General features: G+C 43.3%; 1 protein-coding gene across 2 annotated transcripts in view; it reads left to right on the forward strand.

Moving 5' to 3' along the window:
- The window catches only part of LOC134345844 (dedicator of cytokinesis protein 2-like), a 1,258,793-nt gene that overhangs the window by 1,037,872 nt on the left and 205,327 nt on the right, over window positions 1–15,594 (forward strand). For both annotated transcript variants that reach the window (XM_063047144.1, XM_063047146.1), the window contains one exon: window positions 8,301–8,449. In XM_063047144.1, the coding sequence (XP_062903214.1) occupies window positions 8,301–8,449 (149 nt within the window). The remainder of the gene's footprint in view (window positions 1–8,300; window positions 8,450–15,594) is intronic.

Below are 15,594 nucleotides of genomic sequence, written 5' to 3' on the forward strand. Positions count from 1 at the left end.
CAGGACTTTCCCAACCTGTTTTATGCCCTGGACCAATACCATCATGCAAGGGGTCTGTGGAGCCCAGGTTGGGAACCTTTGCTCGAAACCTTTCCTACGCTAGTGTCTTTGAAATGTTGTAATTGTACCCACCCTTAGGTCCCGCACCACCAGGTTCAGGAACAGTTATATTACCATCTGGTTCCTAAACCAGCACCTCACTGAACTGATTCTAGACCGGCAGGCACGCTTTCAAGGACTCTACAACTTACGTTCTCAAAAGTGTGGAATGAGTTACGAGCGCAAATGGTGCATGCAAGATTGATTTCAACATTTAAGAAAAGTTTGGACTGGTATATGGATGGTGGGGGTATGGGGGGGGGGGGGGGTCGAAGGGACTAGGATGTTTAAATGGTTTGGTGTGGACTAGATGATCCTAAGGGCCTGTGCTGGACTTTACCATGATTCTATGATTCTATTTTTTTTATTTGCACAGTTTGTTTTCTTCTGCTCATTGGCTCTTTGTCAGTCTTTGTTTATTTATAGTTTTTCATTATTTTTATTTTAATAATTTTTCTGTAAATGCCTGCAAGAAAATGAATCTCAGAGTAGTATATGGTGACATATGCCTACTTTGATAATAAATTTTACTTTGACTTTGACAACCTCTGGCAGCTCTTTCCACATACCAACACCCTCTGTGTGAAAAAATTACCTCTCTCTTTAAATCTTTCGCCCTCTAATGTTAAATCTGTGCCATCGAGTTTTATACTCCCCTATCTTGGGGAAAGAAAAACTGAGAGCATTCACTTACCAATGCCTTTCATTATTTTACACATTTTTTTCGGATCACCCCTCAGCCTCCTGTACCCCAGGGTCAAGATCCCAGCCAATTTTGTCTCCTATTAAAACTCAAGCCCTCCAATCCTGGTAACTTGTGAATCTTCCGTGCATTCTTTCAGCTAAAGCACGTCTATCCCATAGCTGAGTGACCATTAAGTCACACGCACATATACGAATGTACAAACTCCTTACAGACATCGGTCAGAATTGAATCCCAATCTTATAGCTGGTGCTTTAAATCGTGTATGTGCCTGAGACATTTGCCCAGTACTGTGTGTGAGAAATAAAGCAAATCTTTATCTTTCTCTTTACAATTGTACAAGATAGTGGTGAGACCACGCTTGGAATACTGAGTGCAGGGTGCCTAAGACTTTTGGACAGTACTGTAATTGTCAACATAGCATGGAGAAAGAGTCTGGCAGGAGCAAAGGATGTTGGGAATGGTGAGGGTGGAGTGGGCATGGGAGGGGTGTGGGACAGGTGGCAGAGAAGGAGTGTCAGGGATGGGGGGGGGTGGCACAGGTGCAGTCACACCCAGTCCTGAGACACCACGCAAGGTCATTTGATTCCAGTCATTTAGTTTATTGATCATTACAGAATGACCCTCCTTGCTTCCCGCTCCCTTCCCTCTTCCTTCCCCTTTTCCCAACCATAATTCTCCTCTCCCTGCCCCCTTCCCACTCTCAGTCCACAATAGAGACCCAAATCAGAATCAGGTTTATTATCACTCACGTATGTCATGAAATTTGTTTTGGCAGCAGCAGCAGAACAGTGGAAAAGTCTTAGGCACCCTAGCTCTATATATGTGCCGAAGACTTTTGCACAGTAATGTATACATCAAAATATTGAAATATACAGAGAAGTGCAACATTTGCACAATGACCAACTCAGTCCGATGATTGTGCTTTGGACAGACCTCAAGTGTCGGCAGGCTTCTGGTGACAATATAGCATCTTCACAATTTACAAATCCTAACTTGTACATCTTTGGAATGTGGGAGGAAAGTGGAGAATCTGGAGGAAACCCACACACTCGCAAAGAGAATGTACAGACTCCTTACAGGCGTCGGTTAGAATGGAAGCCAGATCTTGTAGCTGGTGCTTTAAATCATTACGGTACCATGCTACCTCGTAGAGCAAGTACAAGGAGCTGAAGAAGTCCTGTTTCTATGCATATTCATTATCAAGTGTTCTAAATTAATTTGGAACAACAAGGAGGACAATGAATGTTTTAAAGTCACTCTTATGCAAACAGGCCAGGCATATAATCCCTGTCTGATGGCACAGGGAGAGCAATGAAGAAACAAATCTTGGCACAAACAAGAGAAGATCTGCGGGTAGGAAATCCCAGCAACACGCACAAAATGCTGGAGGAACCCAGCAGGTCAAGCAGCATCTGTGGAAAAAAGTACAGTTGACGTTTCAGGCCGAGATCACGGCAGGATTTGACTGCAATGTAGCATGGTTACAGGCCAAGGAAGCCTTTCTACTCAAAGGAGTTATTAGAGTCACAATGTACAGAAGCAGGCCCTTCACTGACCAACATTCCCATTGAAATACCGTAGTCCCATTTGTCTGCATTTGGCCCATATCCCTCTGAACTAGGAGTTACCATCCTGGAGTCCATGGACCCCTCGGTTAATGCGAAGGGTCCATGGCAAAAAGAAAGGTTGGGAATCCCTGCTCTAAACCTCCATATCCACGTACCTATCAAACTACCTTCTAAATGCTGTTAAGGTACCTGCCTCAACCACTTATTCCATATACTGACCTCCATCTGGGTGAAAAAGGTGTCCCTCATGTTCCTGTTAAACCTTTCCCTACTCATTTTAAATCAGTACCCTTGAGTTCTTGATTCCTTTTCACTGCGAGAAAGACAATGGACATTCACCCTTTCTAAGTCCCTCATGATTTTACATGCCTCTGTAAGATCACTCCTCATTCTCCTCCAATAAAAACGATGTCCCAACATGTTCAACCTCTCTCCATAACTCAGTCCCTCCAGGCCCAGCAATATCCTCATAAATCTCCTCTGCACTCTTTCCAGATTAACGACATCTATCCTGTAGCAGGGTGAACAAAACTTAATGCAACCTCCAGATGTGCGTTCACCAATGTCTTGAACAAATGCAATGTAATATCCCCAACTTCTGTACTCAGTACCCTGACCAATGTTCAGAAGACTGCATCCCCCCCCGCCCCCCCAGACTACCTATGATGCAACTTTCAGGAAACCATGTTACAAGGATGTTGTCAGGACTTGAGGCTCCTAGAGCATAGAATAATGAATGGAGATTTGTCGAGGAGTATCAAAGTATTAGAGGTGTAGATAGGGTAAATACAAGCAAGGTTTTTCCACTGAGTTTGGGTGAGACTAGAACTAGACGTCACACACATAAAATGCTGGAGGGACTCAGCAGGCCAAGCAACATCTATGGAGAAGAGTAAGCAGTTGGTGTTTTGGGCAGAGACCCTTCATTAGCACTGGAAAGAAAGAGAAGTTAAAGTAAGAAAGTGAGTAGAGGGGAAGAAAAAGTAGAAGGTGGCAGGTGATAGGTGAAACCGGGAGAGAGGGAGGGGAGGTAAAGAGTTGGGAAGGTGATTGATGTAAGAGATAAAGGACTGGAGAAGGGGGGAATCTGAATCTGATGGGAAAGGGTAGAAGACCATGGAAAAAAGGGAAGGGAAAGGAGCACTGGAGAGAGGTGATCAGCAGGTAAGGAGATAAGGTAAGAGAGGGAAATGAGAATGGGGAATGGTGAAGGAGCGTGCATTTACCAGAAGTTCAAGAAATCGGTGTTCATGCCATCAGGTTAGAGGGTACCCAGACAGAATATAAGGTGTTGTTCCTCCAACTTGTGTGTGGCTTCATTGTAGCAGCGGAGGAGGCCATGGATTGACATGTCAGAATGGGAATGTGAAGTAAATTAACAATGGGTGGCTACCAGGAGATCCTGCTTTTCTGTGGCGATCAGAGAGAAGACACTCGGCGAAGCAGTCTCCTAATCTATATCTTTTTTGAGTATTTATACTCTCTCACATTATCTCCTAACCTGCCCATCACTTCCCTTCAGTACTCCTCCCCATTCCCTCTATTCCGTGGACCCTCTCCTGTCAGATTCCCTTCTCCAATCCTTTATCTCTTTCACCAGTCAACTTCCCAGCTTTTAACTTCACCCACTCCCTACCTCAGTGTTCACCTATCACCTGCCACCTTGTACTTCTTCCTCCCCTCCCCCCACCTTCTTATTCTGACTTCTTCCTTTCTTTTTCAATCCAGATGGAGGGTCTCAGCCCGAAACGTTGACTGTTTACTCTTTTCCATAGACTCTGCCTGGCCTGCTGAGTTCCTCCAGCATCTTGTGTGTGTGTTGCTTTGTATTTCCAATGTCTGCAGATTTTCTCATGTTTGTAGAACTAGAGATATCGCGTTAAGGGTGGAAGTTGGAATGTTTAAGGAGAACATGAGGAAGAACTTCTCCACTCAAAGAGTAGTGCGAGTGTGGAACAAGCTGCCAGTGAAAGTGGTGGATGCAGGTTCGGTTTCAAAGTTTGAGACAACTTTAGATAGGTACATGGACGGAAGGGTTTATGGAGGGCTATGATCCTGGTGCAGATCAATGGAACTTGGCCAATTAATAGTTCGGCATGGACTAGATGGACCAAAGGGCCTGTTTCTGTGCTGTAGTGTTCAAAGACTCCAAAGAACTCTGCGAGATTAAAAAAGGCTGTAAAAAATGTGTCTCCTTCCCTTTCCTTCTGCTGTGGTAATATTTCCTTGTCTGTGTCATTACAATGTAAAATCACTTCCTTCTTTAAATCATTCATTAATAGGTTCATGTTGCATTACAGTTGTGTGTTTGATAAATGATAGAATGACTCAAAATTCTTTCTTACTTCCAAATGAGTTGGCCATAAATTATATTTCACTTGCTACTGAATTGCAGTAAATTAAATCCATTGATAGTTGTGGTGTAAATCACAGAATTAAATAATCTAGTTAATTGAAAACAGCTATGGCTCTGTCTGGTAATTGAGACAAATTGTCTCAGGGCTGCTGGCTGCTGAGTACCAGATTGAGCCTGAAGAACTTTAAGCTGGAAGGAAATAGTCATCCCACGCTCTGAGAATTCGCAAGGGTGGAGACGAAGTTAGAAAATTACGTCAACGGGGTAAAATCCAGCTGAATCCAATACCCTAACAGCTTGAGTAAAGCAGCCAGTATTATCAGAATCCCCACCTACCCCGCACAGTCTTTCATCTCCCCTCTGCCATCAGGCAGAAGGTACAAAAATCGGAAAGTGCAAACCACCAGGCTTCAGGACAGTTTCTATCCCACTGCTAACATGCAAGGTTCAAGAATATTTATTATCAATGTGTATGCAATATACAAGTGTGAGATTCGTCTTCTCCAGATAGCCACAAAACAAAGAAAATCATTGAAGCCATTCAATAGGAAACATCAACCCCACCCCCTGCACAAAATAAACAAATTGCACAAACAGAAACAAGAACATCAACACCCACCCCCCCCATGCACGAAAAACAATCGCACAGCTGGAAGCTAGAACTCAACAATCCCCCCCATGCACAAAAAAAACTTATGCAAAAGGCAACAAGAACATTAACAATCCCCCGCCCCCCCACGCACAAACAACAAATCATTCAGACGGCAATAAGAACATCAACAACACCCCCCCACCCCCCCCCACACACACACACACACACACACACACACAAACAACAAATCGTACAGATGGCAACAAGAAAGAACGGGTGAAAACACAAAATATAAAAACAAAAGATTGAAAGTGTCCAGATAAACTTAAGTCCAATCCATAATTGTAGACTCAGAACTTCAGTACCGTCCTCCAACAGAGGGGACTGAGTGTAGTGTATCTAAGTTTGCTGACAATACTAGATTGAATGGAAAAGCAAATTGTGCAGAAGATACGGAGAGTCTGCAGAGAGATATAGATAGGTTAAATGAGTGGGCAAGGGTCTGGCAGATGGAGTACAATGTTGGTAAATCTGAGGTCATCCACTTTGCAAGGAAAAATGAAAGAGCAGGTTATTATTTAAATGGTAAAAGATTGCAGCACGCTGCTGTGCTGAGGGACTTGGGAGTGCTTGTGCATGAATCGCAAAAGGTTGGTTTGCAAGTGCAGCAGGCTATCAGAAAGGCAAATGGAATGTTGGCCTTCATTGCTAGAGGGATTGAATTTAAGAGCAGAGAGGTTATGTTGTAACTGTGCAGGGTACAGGTGAGGCCGCACCTGGAGTACTGCATGCAGTTCTGGTCTCCTTACTTGAAGGAGGATATACTGGCTTTGGAGGCGGTGCAGAGGAGGTTCACCAGGTTGATTCCAGAGATGAGGGGGTTAGACTGTGAAGAGAGATTGAGTTGCTTGGGACTGTACTCGCTGGAATTCAGAAGAATGAGAGGAGATCTTATAGAAACATATAAAATTATGAAAGGGATAGATAAGACAGAGGCAGGGAAATTGTTTTCACTAGTAAGTGAGACTAGAACTAGGAAACCTAGCCTCAAGATTCCGGGGAGTAGATTTAGGATGGAGATGAGGAGGAAATGGTTTTCCCAAAGAGTAGTGAATCTGTGGAAGTCTCTGCCTAATGAAGCAGTGGAGGCCACCTCAGTAAATGTATTTAAGACAAGGTTGGATAGATTTTTGCATAGTAGGGAAATTAAAGGGTTATGGGGAAAGGGCAGGTAGGTGGAGATGAGTCCATGGCCAAATCAGCCATGATTTTATTGAATGGCAGAGCAGGCTCGACGGACCAGATGGCCAACTCCTGCTCCTATTTCTTATGTAACAACACTGAGGGAGGGAGAGAGGGGGAGAAGGAGCATTCAAAAGCAGGGGCCTTCCTCTGGCAGCAGTGGGCAAGAGACTGGTGCTGAACACTCGCTCATCTTCCACACACTCTTCCTCGATGCTTTAATTAGCTAAATTGGCGAGAAATGGAGTCAATCGTGGGCCCACGCCCCGTTGCTAAGCCTCTTGGCCTCGAGGCCTATCACCTCCTAGAATCTTCATTGGAGACAGCAAAGTATCAGATCGCTAAATTGGCCAGAAAACATGTCTTCAACCAGTAGATCAATACCAGAAGCATATTTAAGATAAAGAAAAGACGCTTAGGAGATGAAAGAAACAGTTTTGTGGACTATCTGGGAGATATCGCCCGAGGTAGTGTTGTTCACTGATACCATTGAATGGATCGCTTGTACAAAATGGGCTCTTGACCTCACAGTCTATCTCATCATGGCTTTAAATCTTATTGTTTGCCTGCTCTACACTTTCTCTGTAACTGTAATAATTTATTTATTTTGCTTTCTGTGATTGGATTTTCCTTGTACTACATCGGTGCACTGAAATGCTGATATAATCTGTATGGACTGCATGCAAAACCAAGTTTTCACCTGTACCTTATTACCTCAGAATCAGAATCAGGTTTATTATCACTAGCATGTGACATGAATTTTGACAAAAACAAACCAATTTAACAATATACTTCTCAACATCCACTCTATATTGTACCCTACGTTTCAATGAAATCATCTCTCATTCTTCTAAACTCCAAAGAATACAGAGTGTGACAGAGAAGGGTTAGATTGATTATCGGATAGATAAAGGGGTTGGCATATTGTTGTGGACTGAATGGCCTGTACTATGCTGCAGCGTCCTACGTTCTGTGTAACATACAGTAAATCTAATTTCTCAGCCACACATAGGCACAGCACAAAAACAAACTCTTCAGCCCATCTAGTCTGTGCTGAACAATTATTCAGCCTAGTCACATCGACCACAGTCCTCCATACCCTTCCCACCAATGTACTTATCCAAACTTATCTTAAATTTGAAATTGATCCCACATCCACCACTTCTGCTGGCAGCTTGTTGATAGAACATGTTTGGAAATATCTCTACATCACTATCACCATCATCATTATGTGCTATGTCATATGACATGAGTGATCATGGTTCTTCCATGACCATGATTGTTTTTGGCAATTTTTTTCCACAGAAGTGGTTTGCCATTGATTTCTTCTGGGCAGTGTCTTTACAAGACTGGTGACCCTAGCCATTATCAATACTCTTCAGAGATTGTCTGCTTGGCATCAGTGGTTGCATAACCAGGACTTGCGATATGCACCAGCTGCTCATACGACTATTTATCACCTGCCCTGATCGCCTGCACCTTGCCCAGGGGTAACCTACAGACTAGCAGAGGGAGGGAGCACCTTATAACTCCTTTGGTAGAGATGTAGCTGAACCCCGCCAGCCCATCTTCCCTACAGCTATCCTATTGAATACCTTTACAATTTTAGAGACCTGCACTGGGTTGCTTCTTTATTTGAAATATTTAATTCAAACATTTCCCTGAGTTCAGAGAATAAATAACCATGCGATTGGGCCAGATCTTTGACACTCATTCCTTCCTTTCCCGTCTCCACAGGTCAGCACAAGATCCGCTTCATTCCAGGGCTGGTTGGGCCAATTCTGGAGATGACACTTATCCCAGAGGTGGAGTTACGCAGGTCCACCATCCCCATCTTCTTCGACATGATGCAGTGCGAGTACCAGTACAAAGGGGAATTCAGAACGGTAAGAATTAATGTTCTACTATGTTAACAGCATGAGCTACTTGCATAGATTATTGAACAGCATGAAGTTTTATGAAATCAAGTGGTTTTGTCCTCAAATAAATTTTTCTCAAAGGCAGATCAACACGGTGAAGAGAATTTAATTTATTAAGAAACTGTGCATGTATCATTTATTTTTCAGGATTTGGATGTCATATTTATTTGCATATTTTAACATCATGCATTGATAATACACATAATATGGTGTAATACACATATAATTGTGTATTGCACCAATACAGTTCAGAAACCACTCACCACTACTTGATAAGACCCTAAGACATAGGATCAGAATTAGGCCACTTAGCATTTGTGTCTGCTCCACCATTCCATCATGGCTGATTTATTATCCCTCTCAAAGTTTAAAGTTCAAATTAATTTATTTTCCAAGTACATGTATGTCACCATAGAGAACCCTGAGATTCATTTTCTTGTGGGCATACTCAATAAGTCCATAATGGAGTAATAACCGTAGTTAAGTCAATGAAAGACCATACCAAACGTGGGTATTCAACCAGTATGCAAAACACAGCAAACTATGCAAATCCAAAAAGAAAGAAATAATGATAGTAAATAAATATGCATTAAATATCGAGAACATGAAAAGTTCTTTAAAGTGAGTCCATAGGTTGTAGGAACACTTCAAAACAGGGCAAGTGAAGCTGAGTAAAGTTATCTCCTTTGGTTCAAGAGGCTGATGGTTGAGGGGTAATAACTTCCTGAACATGGTGCTATGAATCGGAAGACCCTTGAATTTTCTTCATGTGAGAGAGCATGACTTGGGTGGTGGGGACCCTGATGATGGACGCCGCTTTCCTGCCACAACTTTATATGTAGATGTGCTCAATGTAGGGAAGGCCTTTACCCATAATGAACTGGGCTGTATCCACGACTTATTGTCAGAATTTCCATTCAAGGGAATTGGTGTTTTCATACCAGGCCGTGATGCAGCCAGTCAATATACTCTCCACTACACATCTATAGAAGTTTGTCAAAGTTTTAGATGTCATGCCAAATCTTTACAAACTCCTAAGGATGTAGAGGAGCTGTCATGTTTTCTTTGTAATTGCACTTATGTGCTGGGCCCAGGAGTTGTCCTCCAAAGTAATAACACTGAGGAATTTAATGTTGTTGATCCTCTCTACCACTGACCCTCCGATGAGGACTAACTCACAGACCTCTGTTCTTCTCCTGAAGTCAATAATCAGCTCCTTGGTCTTGCTGATATTGAATCAAAAATTGTTGCTATGACAGCATCCAGCCAGATAGTCAATCTTCCTCCTGTGTGCCATTCTCCTGCCTTCTTCCTGTAACATTTGACACCCTCCATCTCCCCTTTAAATATACCCAATGACTTGGCCTCCACAGCTGTCCATGGCAATGAATTCCACAGATTCACCACCCTCTGGCTAAAGAAATACCTCCTCATCTCTGTTTTAAATGGCATCTCTCTATTCTAAGGCTGTGTCCTCTGGTCGTAAACTCACCCATTTTAGGAAACATCTTCTCCATATCCACTCTATCTATATCGACAGAGGTATACAAGAAGATAAGAGGTATAGATAGAGTGGACATCCAGAGAATATTTTCCAGTGGAAATTGTGAATACAACAATGCATAGTTTTAAGGTGACTGGAGGAAATTATAGGAGGGATGTCAGAGGTAGGTTTTTTACACAGAGTAGAAGGTGCTTTGAATCAATCATACCAGTGCCCATGAAGTGTAGAGTGAGCTGCCTCAGTGACTATCTCCCATTTACTGTGATGAAGTGATCTGAGAAGCTAGAATTAACTCCCGCCTAAGCAAGGACCTTGCAATTTGCCTATCGCCACAATAGGTCTACAGTGGATGCAGACCACTGGCCCTCCACTTGGCCATGGACCACCTGGACAATACCCACGTGAGGCTGCTGTTATTGATTACAGCTCAGTGTTCAACATCACATCCCTTCAGTGATAATCACCAAGCTCTAAAACCCGGGCGTTTGCACCTCCCTCCTCAACTGGATTCTTGACTTCCTCATCAGCGGACCACAATCAGTGTGGATAACATCTCCTTCTCGCTGACAATCAACACTGGCACATCTCAAGGATGTGTGCTTAGCCCACTGCCCAACTCTCTCTGGCCTGCTGCGTTCACCAGCAACTTTTATGTGTGTTGCTTGAATTTCCAGCATCTGCAGAATTCCTGTTGTTTACCATCTATAAATTCGGCAACGGCCCCACTGTTGATGACAGAATATAAGATGGTGTCAAGGAGACATATTAGAGTGAATTAAATTGGCTGGTTGAGTGGATTTGGAACACCAATCACCATAGGAAACATCCTCTCCACATCCACCTTAGCTAGTCCTTTCAGCAAGACCAAGGAATTGATTGTGGTCTTCAGGAAAGGGAAGTCAGGAGAACCACACCAGTCCTTACTGAGGGATTCAGTGGTGGAAAGGGTGAGCATCTTGATATTCCTGGGTATCGACGTCTCTCTGGATCGGGGGTTCCCAACCTTTTTAATGTCATGGACGCCTACTGTTGACCAAGGGGTCTGTGAATGGCAGGTTGGGAACTCCTGCTCTTGACCTATCCTGGGCCAACCTCTTGATGCAATTACAAAGAACTGTGCCAGTGGTTATACTTCATTAGGAATTTGAGAAGATTTGGTATGTCACCAAATACTCCAGTAAATTTCTAAAATCAGAGGGCATAAAAGGAGGGGTAAGAAATTTAGAGGTGATCTGAGGAAGACTTTTTTCACCCCAGGTGGTGGTTAAAATCTGGAGCATATTGCCTGAGGAGATGGTGGAGGTAGAAACTCTCACAACACTTAAGATACATTTGGACAAACACTAGAATTATGAAAGCATGAGAGGTATGGACCAAGTGCTTAAAATGGGATTAGTACTGTGGGCATAGTGGCTAGCAGAACGCTATTACAGCATCAGAGATTGAGTTCAGTCCCACTGCTGCCTGTATGAAGTGTATGTGTTCTTCCCATCATGACTTCATGGGTTTCCTTTGGGTGCTCAAGTTCCAATCCAATGATGTATGGGTCCGTAGGTTAATTGGTCACATGAGTGTAATTGAGTGCTGTGGGCTGTTTGGACTGGAAGGGCATGTTCAGTTCAATTCAATTCAAGTTTAATTGTCAGTTAACCATTCATGAATACCTATGCATGTAGCAAATGAAACACCTAGTACCAATAGTTACACACAGCTCAAGGCACACATAACATGTACAAGATAGAAAGCAGAGGTAAGATATCAGTAAATTACAGCAGATACATTTATACATAGCCCAGACCCTGAGTCCATGAAGGCCGCGGAAATCTGCAGTCGACCACAATACAGCTTGTGTTCTACTTACTGAACACTGGGAACAACACCAACTCCAGCTTGGACACCACGCCACTCTGCCCCTGGTGGAGCGCACCGGCTCCAACGTGTTACCATATTGTGTCTCTAAATTTTAAAAAAATCCTAGGTACATGATGGTTGCCATGAGCATTGTGGACAGAAGGGCCTGTTTCTCTGCACAATGATTATGACACAGTTGGTACATCTTCCCTGAAATGTTCATTTGTAGATCTGGACTCCGATAAAACTCTGTACTGCAAAGTTGAGTGTATAAAGTGAATCAAGTCATTTTACAAACTTCACTCAGATCCAATACTCTATTCACATGTTTTATTAATATTTAGAGCTGATAACAAAAAAATCAGTGAGGTATTTATGAAAAATAATAACACATAAATAAATTATAGGTCACAGCTGAGCTACCAGAGAATTAAATTAATATCACTGCAGAACATAATAGAAGCTGATGCTTCACTTATTTCATATTTATGTGGCCTGACCTCGATGTAACACAGTGGTTTCCAAGTAAATCAGCTAAGTAAATCAATTCACTGTCTTTCTATTACACTACTGTGACATCCTGGTAATTTGTGTTTCTAAGTAACATACATAAAATATTGGAGGAACGCAGCAGCACCTATGGAGGGAAACGTCCCTCTGATTTGCATTTCTAATACACTTTTTCCTTTTGTTTAAGCCAGCCTTCTTTTCTTCCCCACAGATGTATAGTGCACCTTGAGCTCAGGTCCACATGGTTAGCGGAGGGTGGGGTGGATGTTTCAGTAAGGAGGTGGACTTGGTAAAAGGAAGTCATCAATGAGAGGGGTGGAGTGTGTTGTCTCATTGCTGCTCCACTGTGAGATGAAAAGTGACATGGCAGATCAGGTCCACAGCATTTTAAAGGGGGCCGGTGAGCAGCCTGAAGTTGTGGTACATATTGGTACCAACAACATAGGTAGGAAAAGAGATGGGGTCCTGAAGAGAGAATGGAGTGAGTTAGATAGAAAGCTGAAAAGCAGGACCTCAAGGACAGAAATCTTTGGATTGCTGCCTACCATGTGCCAATGAAATTAAGAATAGGATGATTTGGCATTTGAATGCATGGCTGAAGAATTGGTGCAGAGGGGAGGGTTTAATATTTCTGGATCATTGTGATACCTTCTGAGGAAGATATGACCTGTACAAAAGGCGGTGGGGGGGGGGGGGGCGAATAATCTTGCAGGCAGGTTTGCTGGAGCTGTTGTGGAAGGTTTAAACTAGTTTGGCAGGGGGATGGGAACCAGAGTGATAGGTCAGGGGATGGAGCAGCTGGTGTAAAGGTAAATACAGTGTGTGGAGAGACTGTTAGAAAGGCTAACCAGTGGACAGGGCATAATTGCAGTCATTTAGATGGATTGAATCCAAAAGGTGTGGAGGCTTTGGAAAGGGTACAGAAAAGGTTTTCCAGGATGCTGCCTCAATTAGAGTGTATGAGTTATAAGGAGAGGTTGGACAAACTTGAGTTTTTTCTGGAGCATCAGTCTGTGGGGAGACCTGATAGAACAATATAAAATTACGAGAGATCTACTGTGGATAAACAGGCAAAGTCTTTTTCCTGGGATGGAAACATCAAATAACAGAGTATATAGTTTTAAAGTGAGATGAGGAAAGTTTAAAGGAGAGAGAGCCTTAGAGTCATAGAAAAGTACAGCAGAGAAACAGGCCCTTCAGCCTGTCTAGTCCATGCCAATATCCAAGGCATGTTTTTCACACAGGGAGTGGTTGGTTATGGAGCGGGCTGCCAGGGGAAACGGTGGAAGCAGACAAAATAGTGGCATTTAAGAGGCTTTTAGACAGGCACATGAATATGCAGGGAGTGGAAGCTTATGGGCCCATGTGAAGGCAGATATGATGAGGTTAATTTACATTATGATGGGTACATACATCATGGACCAAAGGGCCTCTTCCTGTGCTTTACTATTTACATACAGTTAATACTATTTATTTTTACTATTTAAAGATAGGAAGTGTCTCTACCACATTCCAGCTAATTAGATATAACTCTGGAGCTTCTTTAGCAAATCATACTGTGTATTTATTCATAGGAAAACAGAGGAATCGAACACTCCAAGACCGACAAGCGCTAAAGAGACTGGTGGATGTAATTAGTGGTCCCATTTAGAGAAATTACAACTATTACCTCAGCTGCATCTGAGTAGATCTTCATGTCTCAGTGCTACTTAGGTGACCAATTATGGGAATAAATATCACGGGCATGTCTGAAGGAGCTCATAGATGTTTAATTTAAATGTTAATTGGCCTCACTTATTATTGATTCACATCTGAAAAAAACATTTTCTGACATTAGACATTCTGCTTTCCGTAGGGATCGCTCCCTACGCGACTCCCTTGTCCATTCGTCCCCCCACATCCCTTCCCACCGATCTCCCTCCCGGCACTTATCCTTGTAAGCGGAACAAGTGCTACACATGCGCTTACACTTCCTCCCGCACCACCATTCAGGGCCCCAGACAGTCCTTCCAGGTGAGGTGACACTTCACCTGTGAGTCGGCTGGGGTGATATACTGCATCCGGTGCTCCCGATGCGGCCTTCTATATATTGGCGAGACCCAACGCAGGCTGAGAGACCGTTTCGCTGAACACCTACGCTCTGTCCGCCAGAGAAAGCAGGATCTCCCAGTGGCCACACATTTTAATTCCACGTCCCATTCCCATTCTGATACGTCAATCCACGGTGTGCTCTACTGTCAAGATGAAACCACACTCAGGTTGAGGAACAACACCTTATATTCCACCTGGGTAGCCTCCAACCTGATGGCATGAACATTGACTTCTCTAACTTCTGTTAAGGCCCCACCTCCCCTTCATACCCCATCTGTTATTTATTTATTTATTATTATTATTAGATATATTTTTTTTTCTCTCTCTCTCTTTTTCTCCCTCTGTCCCTCTCACTATACTCCTTGCCCATCCCCTGGGCTTCCCCCCTCCCCGTTTCCTTCTCCCTAGGCTTCCTGTCCCATGATCCTCTCATATCCCTTTTGCCAATCACCTGTCCAGCTCTTGGCTCCATCCCTCCCCCTCCTGTCTTCTCCTATCATTTTGGATCTCCCCCTCCCCCTCCAACTTTCAAATCTCTTACTATCTCTTCTTTCAGTTAGTCCTGACAAAGGGTCTCGGCCTGAAACGTCTACTGCACCTCTTCCTAGAGATGCTGCCTGGCCTGCTGCGTTCACCAGCAACTTTGATGTGTGTTGCTTGAAATTCCAGCATCTGCAGATTTCTTGGTGTTTGCGTTCTGACATTAGTGTGTATTCTGTGGCATTCGTACTGCACATGTTCATAAATGCCCTGCTGTCACATTGGGAGGGTCCATATGATAAGAAAAACTGCTGGGGCCTTTGGGGATAACTCTTACTACATTCCAGGGAAGGTGGACTCCCTGTCAGAACGCCGACAATGAGTGATGCCTGGAAACTGGAAGATGTGCTCCCTTTAATAAAATTTTATTCTTCAGACTAAAAGGCAAGGATAACAGGTTTAGGAACCTTAGCTTTCGAGAGATATTTGTGGCCTATTTAAACAAAAGATGGAGGTGCTGAGCAGGTAGAAGCAGGTAGGAACAAATGAGGTACTTGAGGAGTATAAGAAATGTAAGAGAACACTCAAGCAGGAAATCAGGAGGGCTAAAAGAAAGCTTCAGTTTGCTACAGCGGACAAGGGGAAGGAGCATCCTAAGGGCTTCTAAAATATATAA

Source organism: Mobula hypostoma, chromosome 4 (genome assembly GCF_963921235.1).
Source record: "Mobula hypostoma chromosome 4, sMobHyp1.1, whole genome shotgun sequence".
Classification (NCBI taxonomy): domain Eukaryota; kingdom Metazoa; phylum Chordata; class Chondrichthyes; order Myliobatiformes; family Myliobatidae; genus Mobula; species Mobula hypostoma.